The sequence below is a fragment of the Elgaria multicarinata genome, chromosome 7 (assembly GCF_023053635.1).
Source record: "Elgaria multicarinata webbii isolate HBS135686 ecotype San Diego chromosome 7, rElgMul1.1.pri, whole genome shotgun sequence".
NCBI lineage: Eukaryota > Metazoa > Chordata > Lepidosauria > Squamata > Anguidae > Elgaria > Elgaria multicarinata.
Window position 1 is genome coordinate 2934823 of NC_086177.1, and position 25448 is coordinate 2960270.

The window sequence follows — 25448 nt, forward strand, 5'->3', positions numbered from 1 at the left end:
GTCGGTTGTATATAAAAGTTGCGGAGAAATGTATTTAGAAGCTGGTTCCACCTCTTTAATTAATTTGAGCTTACATAACAAAAGGATCAATCGGTTCTGACCAGATAGGTTATTGTAAAAAGGGATTGACCTGAGAATATATATTGGGAAATAAACCCAACATATCTGCCCTTCCACAAAGATGCAGAATCTCAGGCTCTTTAGGGGGCTGTTGTTTTGTTCAGAATATAGCAGTTTGTCACATTGTTACACTATAATAACAGCTTTTGTGTTATGTTCCAGCTCTGTTCTCATGATTTCTGAATGCCAGCTGCACTGCGCTCAAAAATTCTCTTTAATAGGTTCTGGTAACTAATGCAATACAAATTTCTAGTATGACACTTTTTTTTTTATCAGTAACCAAGATAGTCAGATCATGTGAAGGATATTCCTTCCTGGCACACTCCTCATCTTGTGAAGTCATGTCATGCAGATAAGTGTGACTGCTGTAGTAATAAATAGTGGCTTGCCTGCAAACCTGATTATCTGTAATTTACAAGAGAGGAAAACCTGTTCTTCTACACTGTACTGTCCAGAAATGCAAATTTTACTGTAAAAGGTTAAAACCAAATGTTAGACCAGAATGGGATGGATGTCCAAATATGTGTGCCTTTCTTTTGGCCTAAATACTGTTCAGATGATATGTAGATGACTCATCCCTAGTTCTGCTTTTTTCTACTTCCACCAACCTATTCTCCACCCTTTTACCAATTTTATAAAATGTGGTCATGGCTTTTCTGCACCCTAACATTGCGGCAGACAGTGGTGAAGCCAAATATCATTGTAACCATCCTAAAAGCTTCTCTGCAGAGAGACTTACTGGTATTTCCAATACTGGCCATAATCATATCAGGAGGTGGTTTCAGTACAGGTTACTTATAAGAGGTATCATTAACCTATGAACATTTATTGGAATTAATGAAATCATTGACTTCACCAGTTATGAAGAAGACAGCTAATGGCTCTAAAACATTTTACCTCTTTAAATCTTAATTTTGAGAATAATAAATAGGCCCCATCTAGATTTTGATATTAAAGAATTTCATTGAATTACATTTCATAAACATGAAACCTATCAAATAAAAATGTATAATGAACTGGCTTTACTAAGTATTAAAAAGAAATATTGAAATGTACATGCTCACCTGAAAGTCTGCTGTTGCCTCCTTCTTAATGGCGTTAGAGTCACCTGCTCCTAACAAGGGATCTGTCTTATCAGGAGCTTGCTGTGGTATCAGTGTATTTGTACAGCTTCCAATTGGAAAAAGAATTTGGCTTTTGCGAGAGCCTGAAGTCAATGAAACCTCATGGCAATAAGACTGAAGAAATGCTCGGACTCCATCAATGCCCACAAACTGTGAAACGGGAACACCATTGAAGTTCACACTTCCATTGTCACACAGTTGAGCATTTCTCCACCTGCGCAGTCTGAGTGCCAATAACACGAGGAGGAAGGTGAAGAACAGACAAGAGACAAAGGCCACTGCAATCACCAGGTAGAAGGTGAGGTCTGGCTGTGGAGCTACAGGAGCTGAGATGCTGCTAAGATCTGAGAGGATTTCTGGGATGTTGTCAGCCAGCACTACGGTAACAGTGACTGAGGCAGAGAGAGATGGCTGCCCATTGTCCTTCACTGAAACCACCAGGCTTTGCTTGAGAACGTCCTTGTCCAGAAAGAAACGGGTAGTCCTTATCTCTCCAGTATGGAGTCCCACAGTGAAGAGCCCTGGCTCAGTGGCCTTAATCAGCTGGTAGGAGAGCCAGCCATTTTGACCAGAGTCTTGATCCACTGCCACCACCTTAGTGACCAGGTAACCCGGCTCGGAGGAGCGAGGGGCCAGCTCTATTCCAGTGGAGCCATCGGTGGGAGGGGAGGGGTACAAGATTTCAGGAGCATTGTCGTTCTGGTCCAGGATGAAGAGAGTTACTGAGATATTGGAGCTGAGTGGTGGGGAGCCTCCATCCTGGGCCTTGACCTGGAAGTTAATCTCCTTACACTCTTCGTAATCAAAGGAGCTCAAGGCATAGACAACCCCAGTCTCAGAGTTAATGGAGAGGTAGGATGAAAGAGCAAAGTCACTGATACCTGCTTCAATGATTGAAAAAGTGACTGTGGCATTTTCCATAAAGTCAGGATCATATGCTTTTATGTAGGAAACAGACTCACCCCTTGGGTTATTCTCAGTTACATAAGAAATGTATTGTGTCTTACTGAAGACTGGGGCATTATCATTTATATCCAAAATTTCCAAAAAGAATGTTGCAGTGGCTGATAATGGAGGATTCCCTTTGTCTGTAGCAGTAATAGTTATATCATAATTTGATATCTCTTCCCTGTCAAGGGTTCTGTCTATCATCAAATGGTAATAGTTTTCAAATGATTTATTTAAATGGAAGGGAAGAGTTGTGGGAATTGAAGATATGACCTCTCCATTCTCACCAATATCTTTGTCTTGTATGTTCAATAGAGCGACCACAGTTCCTAGAGAGCTTCCTTCACTGATTGAATTAAAAACAGTGGTGATTGCTATCCTGGGAACATTGTCATTAACGTCAATAAGCCTTATCAACACTTTTGCCCTATCGGAGAGACCACCATTGTCCTTTGCTTGAACTTCTATTTCATAAAATGCATTTTCTTCATAGTCCAGCTTTCCTGTTGTTGATATTTCTCCAGTTTTAGAATTTATTTGGAAGACTTGTGATGCTTTCTCTTTTATTTTCAGGAATGAGTACGTCAACTCAGAATTTGTTTCTTCATCTGCATCTGTAGCATTTACAGTAAGCAGTACAGAACCTATGGGAATACTTTCCAAAATGCTCACTTTATAAAGAGGCTGATTGAAAACGGGTGCATTGTCATTTGCATCAAGAACAATCACGCGTATCTGCAGAGTGCCGGACCTCGCTGGGTGTCCACCATCAGTGGCTGTGAGGATTAGAAAGTGGATAGCTTCTTCTTCCCTGTCCAAGGATTTCTCTAGCACAAGTTCTGGATATTTGTCCCTATCAGATGTCCTCTGCAATTTCAAGGAGAAATGTTTGCTGCTGCTCAGATGGTAATTCAGAAGTGAATAATCTCCACTGTCAGAATCCTGGGCTTCTTGTAACAGGAAATGGGTCCCTATAATAGCAGTTTCGCTTATCTTTAGATCTAAGAGCTCCTGCATGAAAGTTGGAGCATTGTCATTTATATCTGTGATTTCAATTTCAATGTTGAACAACTTCACCTTGTCTTCAACAAGGACTTCCAGACTTAAAATGCACTTCTCTTCCCACCCACATATTTCATCTCTGTCTATTCTTTCAGAGACATATAAATGCCCATTCTTAAAATTCAAGGTAAAATATTGAAGCATACCTTCAGAAATGATGCGAATTCTGCTGTCTGAGAATTCGTTGGATCCTAGTCCCAGGTCCTCTGCAATATTTCCCACATAAGAGCCTTTCTGGACTTCCTCAGGAATTGAGTAGTGGACCTGCCCATAATTTAATTGCCAAATGGCAATCAAAGTAAGCCAGAATGGAAGGAGCCTCAGAGTATCTGCCATTTTAAGCTTTCTATGATTACCTTTTTAAAGGATTTCCTTTGGACTGTATAACTCTTTTTCTTGCTTGCTTGCTTCTTTCTGTGTTGTTTCACTGCCTTGCTAGTAATATGTAAAGCTCCGGAAATCATCAAGCTGGAACTTCCATTTCAATTTGCTTTTCTACTGGTAAACAGCGGCGCCCAGAGTCTCAACCAAAAACTGCAATGACTGAGCAAGACATTTATGTAGTTCCCTATGCGTGTTGCTAGCCTTCTGTACCAGGAAGACTATAATTCTGATGTCCTCGTTTATTCTATACTTTTCAAAACGAACAGTGAATCACCCAAAATTGTCAATAAACCTTAACATTGATTCTTTGTGAAATAGAAATTTAACATAGTATCTATACTATTGTTCAATTCTATTTTTTCAGAAATTATACATTAGTGACTAAAGCTCCAGTCCTATACACACTTACATGCAAGTAAGTTACAGTGAACTAAATGGGACTTATATCTGAGAAGATATGCATAGGATTGCAGCCTAAATGTTTCCCTTGCCTTTATTTGGAGAAATAATGTTCATCACTAAGACATATTTGGTAAATGTCAAATGCAATGAATGCAATATTACACTCTACTTTGGCTGCAATTTTTCTGTGTTTTTTTCCTTCAGTAAAATATCATTATATTCTGGGGAAATGTGTCAAGCAGCAAATGCTATTGGCATTGTGCTAGAGGTAGCTTATGGTAAAACAACATCAATTGCATAAGTAGAGTGGCAGCACTGGATACTATCCAATGAAATAGTGATATTTTGCATAATAATATTATTTTAATATAATCTTGTGTTAGCTATAATGATCTTTTACTGATGCAAAAAACCAAAGAAAGATCTTCACCTAAATGAATATTGTATTCATTGCATATCAAATATGTGTTTGTGTTACTTATGAAAATGTTATTTCAATAAATTTAGGCTGGCTTTCTGATCTTTTCCTTCCTGGCCTATTCACTGTTTTAGTTCAGATGTTTTATACCTACACACACACACACACACACACACACACACACACACACAGAGTTTCTTCTTCTTTTTCTCACAAATAACTTGTAGAAATAGGAGATATTTCTCTTTTATAGCCCTTAATACTTCTACCTTCTAAGAGTAAAGGATGTGGATTTAATAGATAAGTAGCATGTCGACTGCCACTGGTTTAGACCACAACATTAGTGCAGAAAAGCACAACTAAAATTATCAAGGGGCTTGAGAATCAGGGTTACAATAGCTGGGATTGTTTAGCTTGGAAAAAAAGTAAGAGGAGACATGATAGAGATGTACAAAATTATGTATGGTGTGGAGAACGTGGACAGGTAGACATGTTTCTCTCTCTCTCTCATAATGGGGTTAGACAAATTCCTGGAGAAGGCTATCAATGGTCACTAGCTCTGATGCCTTTATGCTGCCTCCAGAAATCAGCGGCCATAAGCCTATGTACGCCAGTTACTGGGGAGCGTGAGTGGGAGGGTGCTGTTGCAGACATGTCCTGCTTGTGGGTTTCCCGTCAACAGCTGGTTGGCCACTGTATGAAATGAATGCTGGACTAGATGGAAGCTTGGTCTGATCCAGCAGTGCTCTTATATTCTTAACATTTCTAATTACAATTACAATAGATCTCCAACCTACCAAGAGATGCCAGGGACTGCGCCTGGGACCTTCTGGATGTAAATCATGGGCACTACTGTTGAGCTCCTGCCTTTTATAGTTTATTTCATACTAAATTCAGATTTCTTGGCTTCATTAAATTATGCCCTTTCTTCCTTACCAGATTTAGAATGGAAATTCCCTTTATAGTTCTGATTCACACATTCACAAAAGTGGAAACACGAACTCTCCCTCCACATTTATGAGAGGTACATCATGTTGCTGATGTATTCACTGGATTCCTCCAAAAATTTTTTTAAAAAAATATGATAGTGAAGGAGCACAAGAATCAGGCTTATGAAACAGAATGTCTACAACACAGGTGAAGGAGTAAACACTACTGCACACAGGCTAGGGTGCATTTCAGAGCCCAGTGAACAGAGCTTTCTTCTCCACTCCAATTGTGCAATGCCATCCAGAGGAGCTTTTCCAGAAAGTTAGGGATGTTCTTCAACCTTCTGTAGGATGGTTTACTGGAGTGCTCACTGTGACTTATGTGCAAAGCATCTGATGAAGAAAATGACTTCAATCTATTCTCACTTGGATGCCACATCAATTACATCATCTATTCACTTTTGCTTATGAATTTCCATTATTGCTGCCTGATATACTACTGACAGGCTGTTTTGAAAGGTGCAGCCCACTATCCTCAGCTTTGGCCCATCCTAGCCCATCCTAGCTAATAATATAACAGAGAGGAGAGTGAATTGAGTTCAAGAGGTGATAAATGCCTCCTTATAAGAGGGGAAAGTCCCAGCAGCCTTGAATGCTCTGACAATATTTCTTTAAAACCTTCCAAATAATTTTTCTGATTTGCCAATTGCTGATCTTCCTTTCTTGGGAAAGGTGCTTTAACAAGTGGCAGCTGCTCAACTTGAGACACTCCTGGATGAAATCGACTATCTTGACCCACTTCAGTATGTCTTCAGACCCAGTGTGTGGACTGCTTGGTCACCCCTGTAGACAACCTGTACTAGAACACAAAAGCAGAATTGTTCTCCTGGACCTCTCCATGACATCTGATAGCATCAGTCATGATGTTCTTCTGGATTGCCTATCTGGGATGGGGCTCTGCACTCTTGTGGTGTTCTTACCTGGCAAGTTAATTCCAAAAGGTGATATTGGGGTACTTCTGTTTCACCTCTCAGCTTTTATGCTTTTGGATACCAGAAGATGCCATCTTATTTTCCATGCTATATAATATCTACATGAAATAGTTGGAGGAGGCCACATGACATGAAGTCAGGTGCCACCTAGTTCTATTTCTCTTTTTTGTCTAGTGCAGATGATGTAATGGATTTATTGATCAGGTAGTAATGGGCTATATTTAAGCTAATAAAACAAAAGTTGGAGATTCTGTTGAAATGTGATAAAGTTGATTTGGGAAGTAATATTTAGCCTGCCTTGGATGGGGTTGGCTTCTCTCAGCTTCTCAGTTTGAAAGTGCTTGCAGATGGATGTTTAAATGGCATCTTAAACTTTGGCCTTCCCTGAGAAAACCTGATCTTGCTACAATTATTCAACTGGGAACTCCCCCCCCCCCTCAGAATGACACTATGTCATGATATTGAATCATTTTGGGAGCACGGTAGGGAATTCAACATGGCTGCCACTGACGACAAGGAGACAACTCTACATTATTTAAGTGTCATTCCAACAGGGGGGATGTAACCTCCCCACTGACGGCTAACATTTTAGGTATCTGCTAATGGGGGGGGTGTCATTTCCCCAGAGAATATCCCTAAGAATTGTGCTATGTTGTCATGCAGAGCCATTCTGGAGGCTTTATAAGGAATTAAAGCTGGCAGCTGGGAGGAGATTCAGTATGGTTTATACTGAATCTCCTCACAGCCCTTAAAGTTGACCTCCTCAGTACCAAAATCCCTCCCCCAATTATCTTCCACAAATAGTGCAGTGAAATATGGGGACATTTCACGTCATTCCTGGGTAAAATTAAAATTGTAGAAGCTGGTCAAGTGAGTGGTAATCCAGAGAATTCTCTATTGAGATACAGTTACAGAAAAAGCCATTGAAATTAAGAGAGACAGTGGAGTTAAGAAGTTATTGCTTATAGAATCAAATGAATAAAAGATAAAACATTTATATTGCCAATTTGTGCTTCAGGTAGAATTACAGTCAAATACAAGGATATTGCATAATCTTTTATTATTATTATTATTATTATTATTATTATTATTATTATTATTATTTCCAAACATCAGTAAATAAAAAAACACTAACAAAACAAACACATCCACAAAAATAAGACAAAACAAAATCAAACAAACAAACAAAACACCAAATAAAATGTTCTTCCAATATTCTCCTCAGCAAAAATATATAATAATATTGTCATTATTATTGTTTTTCTTTATCACTGTCAAATCCAAATCTCTAATTTCTCTCTCCACATTTTCTACACTATTGGTTGAATCCACAGATATACAAGTCATTTTTTTCTCGTCCCTTCATAAAGTTTACAAAAGGTTCCCATTCAGTTATAAATCTTACAGTTGAGTTTTCCCTCATTATTGCTGTGAGTTTCGCCATCTCTGCTAGCTCGAACATCTTCAGTAGCCATTCCTCTGTTGTGGGCACTATTTTGCCCTTCCATCTTTGTGCATATATCAGTCTTGCAGCCGTCGTCATATATAAGAATATAGTCCCATGATTCTTTTTCATCTGCTCATCCATAAGTCCCAAAAGAAAGTATTCTGGTTTCAATTGGATATTAATTTTTAGGATTTTTTGGATTATTTATTTATTTATTTATTTAAGGATTTTTATGCCGCCATTCAGCCAAAAAAGGCTCTCACGGCGGCTTACAAAAGTATTTCTTGACAGTCCCTGCCCACAGGCTTACAATCTAAAAGACATGACACAAAAGGAAAGGGGATTGGGAGGGAGGAGGAGGAGGGGGGAAAGGAAAGCTAATTCAGGCACTACAATCTTAGTTGTAAAGTTCAGCAGTTACAGTTGGTAGCAGGAGGGAGGGGGCTCTCAGCTAGAGCTGGAGCCAGGCATGGTGGAGAGGTGCCCGGCTGCTGCTTCCTCCCTCACTGGTGGCCTCTGCAGAGACAGTTGGTAGCAGGAGGGAGGGATTACAGAATGAATTTGTATCCAGAAAGTCTTTGCTTTTTTGCAGGTCCACCATGCATGGTAGAATGTCCCCTCCTGCTCTCCGCATTTCCAGCACAATCCTGATGCCCCTTTATACATTTTGGCCAATATGCCACCTATACATCATTTTGTAAAAATTTTCTTTAAGATTGGTACTTAACGTAAATTTTAGCCCTCTTGTCCACATATATTCCCATTGTGCCATTGGTATACTATGTCCCATATTCTGGCCCCATTTTATCAAACATTCTTTCACTTGTTCTTCCTCCATCTCAAACCTCAATAAGAGTTTATAAATTTTAGCAATAACATGTTCGTCGTTCGTACATAATGCCCTTTCAAATTCTGACTTTGTTGTTTCAAAACCACAGGCTTTTAAAATCAATTTTAAACCTTTCTGACATTTGCATATATTTAAACCATTGACATGGGTACCCTTCTTTTGTCAACTCTTCTCTTGACTTTAATTGATAATCCCCTTCTAAAATATCACGATATGTCCACCAATTGTGATTGCCTGTCCTCTCACTTCTTTGGTATGCTTCCTGCACTGATATCCATAATGGTGTTTTTTGACATAATCTGGGCTTATATTTATTCCATATTTTCAGGACAGCACGCCGTATATAATGGTTGTTGAACTCTACATTAACTTTAACTTTCTCATACCATATATAACCATGCCACCCAAATCTCAAGTCATGTCCCTCTAAATCCACTAGCCTTTTGTTTTTCAACAGTATCCAGTCTTTCATCCATACCAAGCCACATGCAACAAAGTATAATTTTAGATTTGGTAAACCTAGACCCCCCCCTTTCTTTTGCATCCTGTAATAATTTATATTTAATTCTTGGTTTTTTTGCTTTCCATATAAATTTGGATATGTCCTTCTCCCATTGTTTAAATGGTAACTCCGAATTCACTATAGGTATTGTCTGAAACAAGAACAACATTCTTGGTAACACATTCATCTTGATAGTGGCAATTCTTCCCAGCATTGATAGTTGTATTTTATCCCATTTAATTAAATCTTTTTTGATTTCATTCCACACTTTAACATAGTTATTATAGAACAACATACAATTTTTATTTGTTAACGTTATTCCTAAGTATTTTACCTTCTTTTCAATCTTAAACCCTGTTTTTTCTATTAGTTTTGATTGATCTTGGGAGTTCAAATTTTTTGTTAATATCTTTGTCTTCTGTTTATTAACCTTAAAGCTTGCTACTACACCAAATTCTTTTAGTTTATGCATCAGAACTTCTATTCCCTTTAATGGGTCTTCTAGGGTAAGTACCACATCATCTGCAAACGCTCTCAATTTATATGATTCTTTTTTAATCTTTATCCCTCCAATTTTTTTCATCTTGTCTTATATCCCTGTTCAATATTTCCAAAACTAAGATAAATAACAGGGGTGACAATGGGCAACCTTGCCTTGTTCCTCTCTGTACTTCACATGGTTTTGATAATTCCCCATTAATGATTATTTGTGCCTTTCGTGAAGAATAAATCGATTTAACCCATTTCATGAAGTTATCTCCAAAACACATTTCTTCTAAAATTTTGAAAATGAAGTTCCAGTTAACATTATCAAACGCCTTCTCCGCATCAAGAAAAATCAAGGCAGCTTGTTTCTCTGGATGTTTATCTAGGTATTCCACAATATTTTAGATGGTTCTAACATTGTCTTTTAACTGTCTCTTTGGTAGAAAGCCACTCTGATCTTCATGAATTATCTCTTGTAGAACTTTTTAAAATCTTTCTGCCAGTATTGTTGTGAATAATTTATAATCATTGTTCAATAATGAGATTGGTCTGTAATTTTTAGTCAAAGTAGGATCTTGTCCTTCTTTTGGTATTAATGTTATATATGCCATTTTCCAAGTATCTGGTATCTTCCCGGTATCCAGGATGGAGTTCATTACATTTTGTAGCGGTTGTAACAACTTTCAAAGTTTTTGTAATACGCGCCTGAAAAACCATCTGGGCCTGGCGATTTTCCCAGTTTAATTTTTCTGAATGCCTCAACTATTTCTGTTACTGTTATAGATCTATTTATGATCTGTTTCTGTTCTTCTGTAATTTTGGGTAATTTTTGCTTTTTAATGTATTCATCTATTTTCTCTGGTGCAACCTCGTGTCTTTTGTATAAATTTGAGTAGAAATGGTGGAAGCTTCTTTGTATGGTTGTATTATCTTTTAGTTCCAGATCTCCTTCTTGTATCTTTATTATCGTGTTCTTTTGTCTCTCTTTTCGCAATTTACAAGCCAACCACCTCCCTGGCTTATTTGCAAATTCAAAGTTCCTTTGTTTCATGTAGTTTAATTTTGCTTCCATCTCTCTTAATGATAACATGGATAGCTGTTGCTGTAGTATTTTAATTTGTTGGATAATAATTGCACTTCCAGGCGTGTTCTTTAATTCTTCTTCTTTTCTTTTGATTTCGTTCATAATATTTTGCATCTGCTCTTGCCTTTCCCTCTTGAGTCTTTTATTTTGTTGTATGAAGTAGCCCCTAATAGTTGCCTTACCTGCATCCCAGACCATTCTCACATCTGTACCTTTATTTAAGTTTATCTCAAAGTATTATTTTAATTTGCTTTTTGCCTCTTCTAAAATACTCTCATTTTGTAGTAATGCTTCATTTAATCTCCATCTTGGGGTAATTACTTTTCTTTTGTAGACCATCAATAAAGGATTATGATCTGAGAGAAATCTGGGTAGAATCTCTATTTTGTTCACTTTAGTAACAAAGTGTCTGGTTGTTAAGATCATGTCTATTCTTGACAGTGATCTGTGTCTTTCTGAAAAGTAAGTAAATTCCTTTGAATTGCCATTTTTTTGTCTCCATATGTCTATCAGTCCCAAATTGTCCATCATATCAAAAAAGCTTTTGGGGAGTTTGCCCTGGTGACTTCTGATATCCTTCTCTGAAGTCCTATCCATTTTTGGCACCATCACTCCATTCCAGTCACCCTTCAGACACCAGATGTCAAAGGATATATCAGTTAGGCTATTCATAAGTCTCTCATAGAATTCTGCTTTGTGCTCATTGGGAGCATAAACTCTTGTAATCTTTTTCACAAAATGGACCAATACATCTCTTGGTACCTTCTTTGTCCTGGCATAGGTGGAATTTATTCTGTAGACTCTATCAATTCCATTTTCTGTGATTTCCTCATCTTGATCAAGAAACATTGCCAGATTTTTAATCATCTCTTCTCTAATGTCTTCATTTTTAAGTTCTGAAATAGATCTAAATCTCAGAATATTTTCCTTTTCTTTTAATTCTAGCTGCGCCAAGGCATCTTGTCCCCTTTCTAATTCCTTGTTCAGAACCTGAATCTTGCTCTCTTGAATTTCCACTCTATCTTTAGTATCTCTAACCTCCATTGCTATTTGTTTCAAAGATTTATCCAGTCCTTTTATCTCTTGGGACACTTCATTCTTTATGTCTGCCATTTGTTTCCCCAGATTGCTTCCCAGTTCATCAATCTTTTTACTTAGCTGCTCAAACATCTTCTTTACATTATCAGACGTATCTAACTTTTCAGACAAAAGGTCTAATGATCCTTTTCTTTCACCTCTTACATTTTTCTTAGACATGTTTCCCAGTTGTTTAGTTCTTTTGGTTATCAACTGCTGTAAAACCTCCTCCGCATAACAACAGCTTGCCAGAGAAAAGTCTTTTTCCTCCCCCACCTCCTGAAACTTTTCCTTCCAAGCATCCTTCTCAGATTTAGCCCCAGGTAAGAAACTTCACTTATACTGTTTTTTATTTTTATACTGTCTTTTATTCTTTAGTCATTCAGAGACCGGATAATTCACCACTACATATCTGTTTCCTTTCGGTGGTTTATTTTACTTTCCCCTTTTGTTCTTAACGCAGAGAAAAGAGATTGTCTCACCCTTATTTTGTAAGTAATTCTTTTCTTCTGTTGAGATGAATATCACTGACCTTTGAAGTTTTATTTTATTTAGTTGTATTTCATGCTAATTTGTTGTTGTCAGTGGTGAATGCCGACGGACTTTGCATCTTGAAACTTCATATAGATCAAGATCTTCAAAACGACCATGGAAGATGAGTCCCAAGCACTACACGCTCCTGGCTTTGCTTAGCTGTCTTTTTGTCAGCAAATAATTGTCTGGCAAAATAAACCTCACGTAAGACAGCCAGCGAGCTGTGTTTGCTTGGTTTCCCTGCTATTCCCCTTGATCTAGAGAATTTTGCTCGGCTGAGCCTTCTAGCCGTCAATCAGGTCATTTTGTCTCCCCGTTTAGCACGGAGTTTCACGGAGCTTCAGTCCACCATTGCTTCTCAAATACAAGGATATTGCAAAAGAATTTGAAAAATTGTCTTTTGAAATTTACATTTCTAGTAACCTTCTAGAAGAACAGATAGAAATAAACTTAAGTAGAGTTCTATTCAAATATTGGACGATACACACCTGTTGGATGCAGAGATTACTTGGGAGGCAGTTACATTTGTTATAGAAGGGTTACAGAAAAATAAAAGTCTGAGATTGGATGGACTGCTGGCTGAGTTTTATTTAACTTTTATGAAAGACTGAGTTGATAACTTTACCTAACTATTAAGCCAAATAAGGAATCAATAAGATCATAGTCAATAAAAATATTCCATAGTCTTTGTTAATTTGATTTTGAAGGAAGGAAAAGATCTTTCAGAGATTATATTTTATTAATCTATAACTCTGCGGACTTTAAAACAATTACAAGAGTTATGGTGAACCAATTTAATTTAATTAGGTGCTTCCAGTACATCAAGCAGGCTTTATAAAATGATGCATGCTTCACAGTTATACCAGAAGGGCAAATAATCTAATTCATGAAGGGATTATGATCAAGAAGCAGCAATTCTAGCTTTCCTTAATGATGAAAAAGCATTTGATAGATTGGAATGTGAGTTCTTAGCTGCAGTCATAAAAACAACATTAGCGATGAGTTTTATCATTGGGTTTCTGTCTGACATAAAATGCACAGCTGCATGTTAGTGGCGTCTTATGAGAAAGTCCTGAAACTTCTTCCACCAGTCAGAAATACCAACAAAAGAACCATTATGTATATAGGAAAACCATTTTTCCATCAGATATACCGTTCATTTAAAAAAAAAGGGGGGGAGTTATGCACAGGTTTCAAGAAAAGCAGGCCATATATCTATTATTATTATTATTATTATTATTATTATTATTATTATTATTATTATTTACATTTATATACTGCCCCATAGCTGAAGCTCTCTGGGTAGTTTACAAAGATATTCATGTATTTATCCACTCGCAAGTCACGCCTTAATAACACCATTCAAATGTTGATAGCATTAAGTTCTCAATCGATTGCATTATGGAAGGTGAGCATTTGTCTTTCCAATGTGATAATATAAGACTTTTAGCTGTCATATGGGCTCTGAAAATCCATTTGCACTGACCACATGTTAACGTCCAAGAATCCAGGAATTAGTTTAGGAGGCCATGCACATCATTCCATATTAAATATTGTTCCAGTACAAAGTTTATCCTTATTATAACCTCCTCCCCAAAGAGGGAAACTACTGGGCATTTCCAAAACATATGAATTAAAGCAGCATTAGGTCCTTTACATCTCCTACAGTTATGTAAGTTAGACCGACTCTTACTGAAAAAGCGTTGTGGAGTCCAATAAACCCAAAACAAGGTTTTTTTTTCTGAATAAGACGTAACCTAAGATCCATAGAAGCTTTAGATACAGACTCTAAGGCAACAATCCATTGATTAGGCAAGATAGGACACTCCAATTCTCTATTCCAATCCTGTCTTAAACTATGGGTATCTTAAACTATGGGTTTAAGATACCCATAGTTTATACTATGTAACATAGTTTATACCTAAATGCTTATATATATATATATGGGTCATGGGTTGATGTGTCTGTTTAGCTGCTATAAGTGTTTCTAACAATAATGGGGGCTCTGAAGCTGTGAAAGCAGCTGGACCAAACCTAGACTCTAGCAAGTATTGCAACTGCAAGTATTGTCATTCAGCCATAGTAGGTAAATTATATTTAGCACATAAATCAGAAAATGACAAAAACTCATCGTCTGAGCCTATTAATTGATGCAAAGTAAAAATCATCTTATCCATCCATGTCCTCCACAAGAATACTTTCTTTCCAATTCTTAAGTGTGGATTTCCCCATAAAGTCAATTTTGCATGAGAGAACGGATCAAACTGTAATTGATGTAATTAATTATACACCACACCTCTCTAGCAGCCAAGATTGTAAGATGGGGGTTATTTTATTCTAATATGTCAAGAACTGAGTGCCATCCATTTGGGAAGAGATTCTAACCAAAAGGATTCCAGAACTGACTAAGGTGGAAAATCTAAGTGAAATGGAAAAGATAGGTCCAATGGTACAAAGCAAGGTCTGGAACACCAAAGCCACCTTCTTTAATCGGAAGCTGCATCCGGTTCAAAGATATTTGAGGTGAGGAAGAACCCCAGAAGAATTTACGAAATACGAACTTGACAACTTTGTAGCTTGTGTAAAATGCACTGGCCAGATTGATAGATGAGGAGGTCTGAACACCAATTTTGGCCTGCTTGCACTGGCTGTCTTTATGTTTCCAAACCCAATAAGTTGCTAGTTTTAGCCTATAAAACCTTATACAACTCAGGATTGCAATATCTTGGGACTACCTCCTTTAGTATGAACCGACCCATATGCTATAATCATCTGAGGCCCTCCTCTGGGTAAGGCTAAGGGAAGCTCAGAGGATGGCAACAAGAGAAAGGTGGTAGTTCCTGAATGTGGAATGCTTTCTCCACTAAGGTTCACCTAGCACCAATATTGTCATCTTTGGGGCACCAGGTTAAGACTAAGTCCAAGGGGAAGACTAAGTCCAAGACTAAGGGGAAATTGTTATCCCTCTCTTTGGCACACTTTCAGTATTGGCATACCATGCTGAGATGTGCTGGAACACAGGATAACACTTTTAAGATAAAGCCTTGCTAAGAAACATCTTGGTACTTGCTGGCCAATGCCTTGGAATGTGCTGACGCACTGACTCAAGAGCCACAGAATACAATACAGTATTGAAGACACTATGCTATGATCACGTATTTCCTTAACCCTTATATGGTATATTCATGCTGAACACACACTAACCAACACCTCCTGTGCACCCCCTGTGCACAAGGTAATCATGCATTTAACATGCTGTACTTAACAACCAATCATAGCTTGTATACAAGAAATGTAACCACTTAATTCTTAATAAAAACCAAGACGGGGCCACCTGTTTGGGATGCCTCCTCTTCATGCAGTTGGACTCCTTGCCAGTTATTCACTACATCTGGTGACCCCGACGTGATCGGATCCAGGAACCCCCCTGCTCATCGGCTGGAATAGCCTTGGTACCACTCAGCGTTACTACGCTCCCTTATCGTGAGTATGGGGGGGGGGGAATTGTCAGCTCCGCAGAAGCTTCATGCACAAGAGCTACATAAAATTTTAAAAGAGCAAGGTTGTACAACTGTATCCCTCAGTCATGTAAGTGACCTAGTAAATGAAATAGGGTTGCAATGCCCTTGGTATCCCGAGGCAGGGACACTTCAGCTCACAGATTGGGTGAAAATAGGTACACACCTATACACTGAACCACAAGCTCCCATACAGCACTTGTTGCTGTGGCAGCGATGTAAAGATGCGCTGGAGAAGGTAGGAACCGAGGCATCCTCCAGCTCTTTATCTTTTATCGCTCCTATTTCTCAAACATCACTCCCATATCCCCAGTTAGTGCCTCCTGCATCAGCTTCACAGCTGAGAGGAGAAGAAGCAAATAGTGAAGTGTTGCCAAAACTTAGCAAAGTCCGTGAGGCTTTTGAAGAGGAAAAGAGGAAAGGAACACTAACCTCAGATGAGCTGTTTGAGGGTCTTAACAACTTTCCTTCAGCTTATCCTATAACCTCACATCAAAATGACCAAGGACAAGTAGTTGTCAATTGGACATCATTGCCTTATTCAGTACTAAGATTGGAAAGATTTATTTCGCATGATCCTAAGTCCAGCCCAATATGTAGTTTGGGACAGTGAATACAGAAAGGAGTCGCTCCATATAGCCCTAAGCTCTAATGGAGTGATAACAGCAGAGCAGTTGTATGGCAGTGGACAGTTTGCAGTGATAGAGGCTCAGGCGCAACTGCCTATGCCTACCTTTCAGGCCATTAACCGCTGCATCATAAAAGCATTTCAAAGGGTGCCAGTGTCTGGAAAACCCTCAAAATCCTTTACTATCACACGCCAAGGACCTAGTGAGCCTTACCATCAAAGGAAGCCTTACAGAGACAAATTGACAATGAAGAGCTATTAATTGGCTCAGACCTTACTGCAAGCTCACAACTGATGAACTTTCACCTTTGTTTGCCGCCCTAAAACAAGGCAAACACCCAGCTGATAAAATTTCTTTAACCACTAATCAATTGCAAGTTTTGTCTTTAGTCAATGAACGTTTAAAAGAAATTTGGGTAGATCGCCAGGTGTTAGATCAACCTTGTCAAGTTCTTATACTTACAGGGTTAAGTCAACCATATGCAGTTATTACACAGACACGCATTGAAACCTGTGACACTCAGTTCAGGAGTAGATCTTGCAACACTAAGACCTGCAATCGTCACACACACATACTTGAATGGCTGTATCTCAGTCATAGCCCTAGCTGTACCATCTCTACAAAACCAATTATATATGCCAATCTGATTATTAAAGCTCGAGAGCGTACAAGAGCACTTTTAGCCCAAGATCCAGAAACTCTGATAGTTCCCATGCCTCTTCAGATGTGGGAACGATCAGTGTCATTTTCTGAAGAATTGCAAGCTGCCCTAGCAGGCTTTGTAGGACAAGTTACATATCATATTCCTGCTGACCCTTGACTGCAATGTTTAAGTCAATTGTCTGTTAAAATCAAGCCTTTACAAAATGACTTCCCTATTAAGGAAGCCCTTACTGTTTACACTGATGGAAGCCCAAAGAGAGGAGTAGTGGCCTGGAAACAGGAAGATCAGTGGAGAACCATGTTCACACTGCCCCAGAAATCACCTCAAAGAGCTGAACTAGCTGCAGTTATTTTGGCCTTCCGCACATTTCCTCAAGCACTAAACCTAATAACAGACAGTTTATATGTTAACAATGTAGTACGTGGTCTTCCAGGAAGTTATGTAACCCCAGTCATAGATAAGAACCTTTTAGGTCTCTTTATAACCTTGCAGACTCTGTTGGCTCACCACACCAATGAATATTTTATTGCTCACATCCGTAGTCATCAACCCTTCCCCGGGGAGATCTCCACTGGTAATCAAGTGGTTGATCAATCCCTTCGAGCTCTAGCTGTGCAAAAACTAACTCCATGGGAAAGCCATGCGTTTCATCATCAAAATGCTAAAGCTTTAGCAAAACAGTTTCAGCTGCCATTAGATCAGGCACGCGCCATTATCCAATCATGCCCACAGTGCACAAGGGTACATTCAGCCCCTGATATAGGTGTCAATCCTCGTGGCACAGTTGCCAATGAGCTATGGCAAATGGATGTTACTCATTTTAGTCCTTTCACTCCATGGAAATACCTTCATGTGTCAGTTGACACTTACTCAGGATATATTTGGGTCACATGTCAAAAAGGAGAAAAAACAAAACATGTTATTAATCATTGCATTAGAAGTTTTTCAGTAATGGGAATACCTTCTGCCTTAAAAACAGATAATGGACCTGCTTATTGCAGTACTTCTTTTGCACAGTTCTGTGAAACCCGGCAGGTTACACATACTTTTGGCATTCCATATAATTCCACTGGTCAAGCTATTGTGGAATGCACCAACCGCACCTTGAAAGAGCATTTATACAAACAAAAACAAAAAGCAGGGATCCCCATAGGTTTGGGCTCCCGCCAGGAATGGCTGGCAAAAGTGTTGTTCACTATTAACCATTTGAATGTTCTCCTACCAACTAATACTACCCGATTACAACAACATTTCCAAATGCATACCCCTCTGCCGCAGCCGCTGGTCACGTACCGGCAGCTACCTAATCCTGTCTGGCACGGCCCTGTCCCCTTGATCACTTGGGGTTGGGGTTATGCTGCTGTACTTACTCCAACAGGACCAGTGTGGGTTCCAGCACAGTGTATGAAACCCTGGAAAGAGAATGTCATGGCATCAAGGATTGACCAACCCGATTCCAGAATTCTCCCTACAACTTCAGGAGGACCCCCTGAAAGCACATGGCAGGGTGCCCGTCCAAAAACATAAACCAACATGGGGAGAGATAAAGGCGTTATCTTTCCAAGCTCAAAAATTATTGGAGCAACAGCACGTTGATCCAACTCCAGAGAATTTTCTAGTTGCTACATTTGCTTGCTTAAATGCTAATTCTTTGCTGACAATAATTCTGTTATTTAGCTTGTCCAGTTATAAGCACTCCACTACATGATAGAATGCAGTACAATGTATGGATAAAGTTAGCAAAAATAGTAAACACCACTGATTTCTGTCTTACTGATGCTCCAGATATGCATGGATTACTTAGTACATGTCTCATTCCCATATGCAAAGCTCCTGGTTCTCTTGGTAATGTTACTGGGTTGAGTAAATTTCTGAACTTTAGTGAGATTCATTATCATACCATGGCCCAATGGGGAATTGCTACATACCAGTTACCCCAAGATGCTATACAGTTATACACCCCATATGTTGTAAACCACGAGAATAACACATGTGCTAGAATGGTAAATTGCTCTATTCACCATCCACTAAAAGGTTGTTTGTCCCCAGGACCTTCTTTGTGGAATTGTTCAAAGATAGAAAATGTAACAAGTAATTATGGACACATTATATTGCCAATTGGATGGTTTTTCACATGTGGGTCTCGTACTTATAATTATGTACCAGCTAATATAACATTAACACAATGTTGTCTTAGTCGCTTGACAGTGTTTCTACCACCCCGGCCTACTAAAAGCACTCGACAGAAAAGAGAGACTGAGACTATGAATGCAGTTTGTGATGGAAATGTTACTGTTATGAGTCCAGCAGAATATATCTCCTTGGCTATGAGCCTTGTCGGGGTTCCTGGATTGGCTGTGGGAAATGCCAAACAACTTGGGCATCTGGCATGTTTACTAGCAAAGACAATTAATAGTACTTCCATTGCTATTGGACTTTTGATTCAAGAACAACAAGATTTAAGGCATGCTATACTGGACAATCGAGCTGCAATAGACTTTTTGTTGTTACAAAGACATCTTGGCTGCAAAGCTGTGGAAAATATGTGCTGTTTCAATCTCACAGACAATAGTAACCAAATTCAACACCAACTGGACTTACTTAAAAAATATGCACATGCAGTTAAACAAGATATTGCACCTGAGTGGTGGAAGTTTTTGTGGTCCTGGTTTCTAACAGGATGGTTCAAAACTATATTTCAATATGCTGTATTGATTGTATTTTTATTAATCACCTTCTGCTGTTTCATACAATGTATCCCAGGATTACTGTCATGGTGTGTTCCCTCTTGCCGTCCCAAGGCTTCAAAACCAAGCAAACGCCAAATTTATTATGCTTACAAGGCTTTACAATTAAAAGAATAAATGGGGAGATGTAGGGGAAATTGTTAGCCCTCTCTTTGGCACAGTTTCAGTATTGGCATACCATGCTGAGATGTGCTGGAACACAGGATAACACTTTTAAGATAAAGCCTTGCTAAGAAACATCTTGGTACTTGCTGGCCAATGCCTTGGAATGTGCTGACGCACTGACTCAAGAGCCACAGAATACAATACAGTATTGAAGACACTATGCTATGATCACGTATTTCCTTAACCCTTATATGGTATATTCATGCTGAACACACACTAACCAACACCTCCTGTGCACCCCCTGTGCACAAGGTAATCATGCATTTAACATGCTGTACTTAATAACCAATCATAGCTTGTATACAAGAAATGTAACCACTTAATTCTTAATAAAAACCAAGACGGGGCCGCCTGTTTGGGATGCCTCCTCTTCATGCAGTTGGACTCCTTGCCAGTTATTCACTACACATTTGACAGCAGATGATGCAGTTTTCAGCTGTTTAAAGTTGTTTTAAAATTTTATATGTTAACTTTTATATATCATGTTTTTGCTTGTCATTTTTATGAACTGCCCAGAGAGCTTTGGCTATTGGATGGTATAGAAATTAAATAAACAAAATTAAATGTCACCAGGCACCCTGTCAACCAAACATGAACCTGTGGCTTTATCCTTTCTCCCTTTGCCTTATGTTTCTGTGAACTACCTTGTTTGTTTATGGGAACAACAACAACAAGAACAACTTGAAAAACAACAACTTGAAACAGTGTTGAGAGTTTTTATGAACATATGAAACTACTTTACACCTTTGAGCCCTTCTACAGAACACTACTATTGATTCCAACTGGCAGCAGTTCGCTACGTTCTCAGGCAGAGATCTTTCTCAGGCCTTCTACCCAAGATCCTTTCCCAGTTGGCCAAAGTGCCAACTTCACAGTGACACCAGCCAATCTGTTGACCAAGAAGCTGTGGAGAAATGGCAGTGACTGAAACTTGAGCCTCTGAATGCAAAGCAGGCCCTTCCCATTGAGCTTATGAAAGGTCAGTATCAATTGCCCTGAGAACCAGCACTGTTGGTAAACATCCCCTTTTCTCTTATTATGCAAGACATTTGAAGGTTCACCATGTTCAACTGAAATATTAAATGAAAAGAAGTTTTTCCTAAGAACCGAATCCTAGATAATCCTTTTCAGAGTAAAAAAGACATAGTGAACTGTAGTATGAAAGAAGTAGGGAAGGCAAAATAATCTCCAAGATGATCAAGGTAAGAAAATGCCCAACTTACTTGGCTAGGAAGTTAGTATGTGCTATTTCTCTCACAGAAGCTTCTAATAATAGGAGAATTATAACATTTTCAATTACAATGAAAATGTAATTCATGATTATGATTCATGATTCATGCTTATGCAATAAATAGAAAAAATAACCCAAGTAGATAACTTTTTATGTAGACTTTGGCAGAAGTGTTCACACAAACATTCACCAGCTGCAGCATAAAGGTGTAATTTTTCAAAGTTCAACTATTATAGAAAATAAAACTCACCTGTGTGAAGACCTCCCCTTCCTTATTGACATTTGAATCATTTGCAATAAACAGACAACCAGATTTACCAGAAGCCTGCTGAAGTGTCAACGTGTTTGTACAGCTTTCCGTGGGGAACAGAATTTGGCTCTTTTTAGAGCCTGAAGTCAGTGAAAATTCATGGCAATAAGTCTGAAGAAATGCCCTGACTCCATCAATTCCCACAAACTCTGAGACTGGAATCCCATTTAAATTCACACTTCTATTGTCACACAGCTGAGAATTTCTCCATTTATGAAGCCTAGTGGCCAATAACACAAAGAGGAAGATGAAGAACAAACAAGAAACAAAGGCCACTGCAATCACCAAATAGAAGGTGAGATCTTTCTGAGGATCTACAAGAACTGAGATGGTGCTCAAATCAGTCAATATATCAGGGATGCTGTCAGCCAGCACTATGGTGACAGTGACTGAGGCAGAGAGAGGTGGCTGCCCATTGTCCTTCACTAAAACTACCAAGCTTTGCTTGAAGACATCTTTCTCCAGAAAGAATCGGGCTGTCCTGATCTCTCCAGTGTGAAGTCCCACAGTGAAGAGCCCTGGCTCAGTGGCCTTGGTCAGCTGGTAGGAAAGCCAGGCATTCTGACCAGCATCCACATCCACTGCCACTACTTTAGTGACCAAGTAACCCGGCTCGGAGGAGCGAGGGGCCAGCTCTATCCCAGTGGAGCCATCGGTGGGAGGGGAGGGGTAGAAGATTTCAGGAGCATTGTCATTCTGGTCCAGGATGAAGAGAGTCACAGAGACATTGGAGTTGAGTGGTGGGGATCCTCCATCCTGGGCCTTGACCTGGAAATGGATCTCTCGAAAGTCTTCGTAATCAAAGGTTTGTAGGGTATAGACAGCTCCAGTCTCAGAGTTAATAGAAAGGTAGGAAGAAAGAAAGGAATTTCTCACTACAAGTTTATGCAAGTAAGTCCCATTGAAGGCAGTGAGACTTATGTCTGAATAAACCTGTGTAGGATTTTGCTGCACCATTTCTCTTTCAATGATAGAATAAGTTATTCTCCCATTTTCTCCACAATCAGGATCATGTGCTTTCAAAGCTGTAATAAAATCACCTCGGTTATTATTTTCCTCAATATAAAATATGAAGCTTGTAGTTTTAAAGGTTGGTGGGTTGTCATTTTCATCTAATATTTCTAATGGAAAGTATGCAGTTGCTGAGAGAGAAGGAATCCCTCGGTCACTTGCTATGATTGTGATATTGTATCCTGAGACCTTCTCCCTATCAAGGGAACTTGAAATCTCCAAACTGTAGTAGCTGTCAAATGATTTCTTCAACAGAAATGGAAGGTTTGCTGGGATGGAACATGTGATCTCTCCATTTCCCCCATCATCTCTGTCATTTATATTTATAAGGCCTATAACACTTCCTGGAGGTGAGCTTTCTACAATTTTGCTGAAAAGTGATGTAATTGTGATCTCTGGTGCATTATCATTTGCATCCATGATTCTTATTACTACTCTGGCACGAGTAGACAATCCAGCCCCATCTTGGGCCTGAACTTCCATTTCATGTAATTTAGAATCTTCAAAGTCCATATTCCCAATGAGTAATATTTGTCCTGTAGCAGAATCCAAGTGAAATATTTTGGAAGCTTTCTCTGAAATTTTTCTGAATGAATATGTTACCTTTGAATTTATTCCCTCGTCAAGATCAGTTGCATTCAACGTAAGCACGTGGGACCCTTTAAGGATGTTTTCAACAGCATTCACTTCATACAGAGATTTACTAAAAATAGGAGCATTGTCATTTACATCTGTAACAGAAACACGGATTCTCACAGTACCAGACCTCACTGGTTCTCCTTTGTCAGCAGCAGTGAGAATCAGTTGATGCATTTTCTGTTCTTCTCGATCTAATAACTGTTCAAGGACCAGTTCTGCATATTTGACTCCATCAACTCCAGACTGTACATCCAAAGAAAAGTGTTTGTTACTGCTGAGTTGGTAACTCTGGAGAGAGTTGGCTCCCAGATCAGGATCCTGAGCCTCTGGTAAAAGAAATCGTGCGCCAAGACCCGAGTTTTCAGCAATTTTTAATTCCAGCTCTTCTATAGGGAAGGTAGGTGAGTTGTCATTAATATCTGCTATTTCAATTTTAACCATAAAAAACTTCACCTTATCCTTGACAAGAATCTCAAAATTTAACAGACATCTCCCCATCTGGTGGCAAATCCGCTCCCTGTCAATTAGTTCACTGACAAGCAAATGACCATTTTTCAAATCAAGTGCAAAATATTGCTTCATACCTCTGGAAATTATCCGGACTTCGTCACTTGACAACTCCTTTATATCCAGTCCAAGATCCTTTGCAATATCTCCAACAAAGGACCCTTTCTCCATTTCCTCAGGAATTATATAGTGTATTTGCCCAAAAGCTACCTCCCAGACAGTGACCAGCACAAAGCAGAGTGAAATTCTCTTTTGAGAGCATAACCTTCTTCCAGCCATTTCCAGATAGGCACTATCAATTTTCTGTGATGCTGTATAAAGGCTCGGAAGATTGCCTAAATTATTCTTGTTGCATATCCAGACATGGGGAATGTAGATCTGAGCTTTGTGTATTCTCTGTTGAATGGAAACAGAGAAGGAATTTGTAGTTCACAGTCTTATGAGCAAACAGCGACACTCAGAGTTTCAACCAATAATTGCACCAATGTTTATCCAGAAAAAGCTAAGACTTCAAGCAAAACCAGACTAATTTATAAAAAAACTGTCTGTTATATCAAAGGATCGCCAAATATGACCATGTCATTTGTTCTCAATTGCTTTACGTTTTTAACCTATGGAAGAACTCACAAGTAAATTTGACAAATACGTTTTTGAAAATAAAGGTTGATTAGATAGCATAAGGATATTTTTCTAATTCAGCTTTCTTTTAAAACAGCACATAGATTTTAAAATACTTTATTTTTTACTATGTCAGGTGTTGCTCGGGTCTGTGAATAATGATTATAAACTTTATCTGATAAATAATAAATTTCTCTTGTTCAGGCTGCCTAAGATATATGTCTGTGAGGTAATCATCTTAAAGTAGCAGGCTGGTTCTAGGCCTGTGACTTTAATAACAACAACAACAACAACAACAACAACAACAACAACAACAATTTTATTTCTTACCCTCCTCTCCATTTCGATCGAGGCAGGGAACAACAATAAGTATAAATACATAAAATGGATTAAAAACATAGTACACATTATTAAAACATCCTAAAAACACCCTACAATTCCACTGGGTAGGCCTGCTGGAAGAGATCAGTTAACCTTTAAACAAATTATATTCACTTCTTTTTTCCCTCTCTTACCCTCAGTTATAAATGTACGTTTTTATTAAATTCTTTAAAAAATACTTTAAACCCCAAAATTCATGCTTTTAGATTTTTTTTCTGATCCACATACACAAAGACCTCTCTGGGTAAACAGCATTAAGGCACCACCATATTTGGGACATACATGACACACACATACTTTCCGCTTTATATGTAGAGATACTGCATACTGCTTCAATACTAATTTCATAGTGCTATATCCTGCTTGGTTGGTTCCTGTCTTTTATATACCACTTTCATAGTGCTATATCCTGCTTGGTGTAGATTAGGCCCTTGTCCTCCACAGGTCAATATACTAATGTCTATATACTAATGCCTATATACTAATGCCCAGAAACAACAGAACGAACTTGAACTTCTATTACATGAAGGCAAATACAACCTGATAGGTATAACTGAAACTTGGTGGGATGACTCACATGACTGGAACATAGCAATTGAAGGATATAACTTGTTCAAAAAGAACAGAAGAAATAGAAAGGGAGGCAGAGTTGCACTATATGTTAAAAAT

At 38.7% G+C, this 25448-nt stretch overlaps 2 protein-coding genes across 2 annotated transcripts in view; both read right to left on the reverse strand.

Moving 5' to 3' along the window:
• The window catches only part of LOC134401297 (protocadherin gamma-C5-like), a 298584-nt gene extending 274408 nt beyond the window's left edge, over positions 1-24176 (reverse strand). The window contains exon 1 of the mRNA XM_063130068.1: positions 21564-24176. Within this exon, the coding sequence (XP_062986138.1) occupies positions 21564-24059 (2496 nt within the window). The 5' untranslated portion in view covers positions 24060-24176. The remainder of the gene's footprint in view (positions 1-21563) is intronic.
• Positions 1146-9761, reverse strand: LOC134401220 (protocadherin gamma-A10-like). The gene is made up of 3 exons (XM_063129971.1): positions 9513-9761; positions 8631-8652; positions 1146-3550 (listed from the first exon to the last, which is right to left on the reverse strand). The coding sequence occupies exons 1-3, from the start codon at positions 9759-9761 to the stop codon at positions 1146-1148; spliced, it is 2676 nt and encodes an 891-aa protein (XP_062986041.1).
• Positions 24177-25448: the final 1272 nt, after the last annotated feature.

Bases quoted from the DNA above. Each gene is read 5' to 3' on its own strand.
- LOC134401220 (XM_063129971.1), bottom strand. From the start codon at position 9,761: ATGAAAAAAATTGGAGGGATAAAGATTAAAAAAGAATCATATAAATTG. The intron at 8,653-9,512 runs GTAAAATACTTA...ATGGAGGAAGAA, and splicing joins GGTTTAAGATTGAAAAGAAG to CAAGTGAAAGAATGTTTGAT. The intron at 3,551-8,630 runs AATGGGGCCAGA...TCTGGCTTACTT, and splicing joins AGTGAAAGAATGTTTGATAA to TGATTGCCATTTGGCAATTA.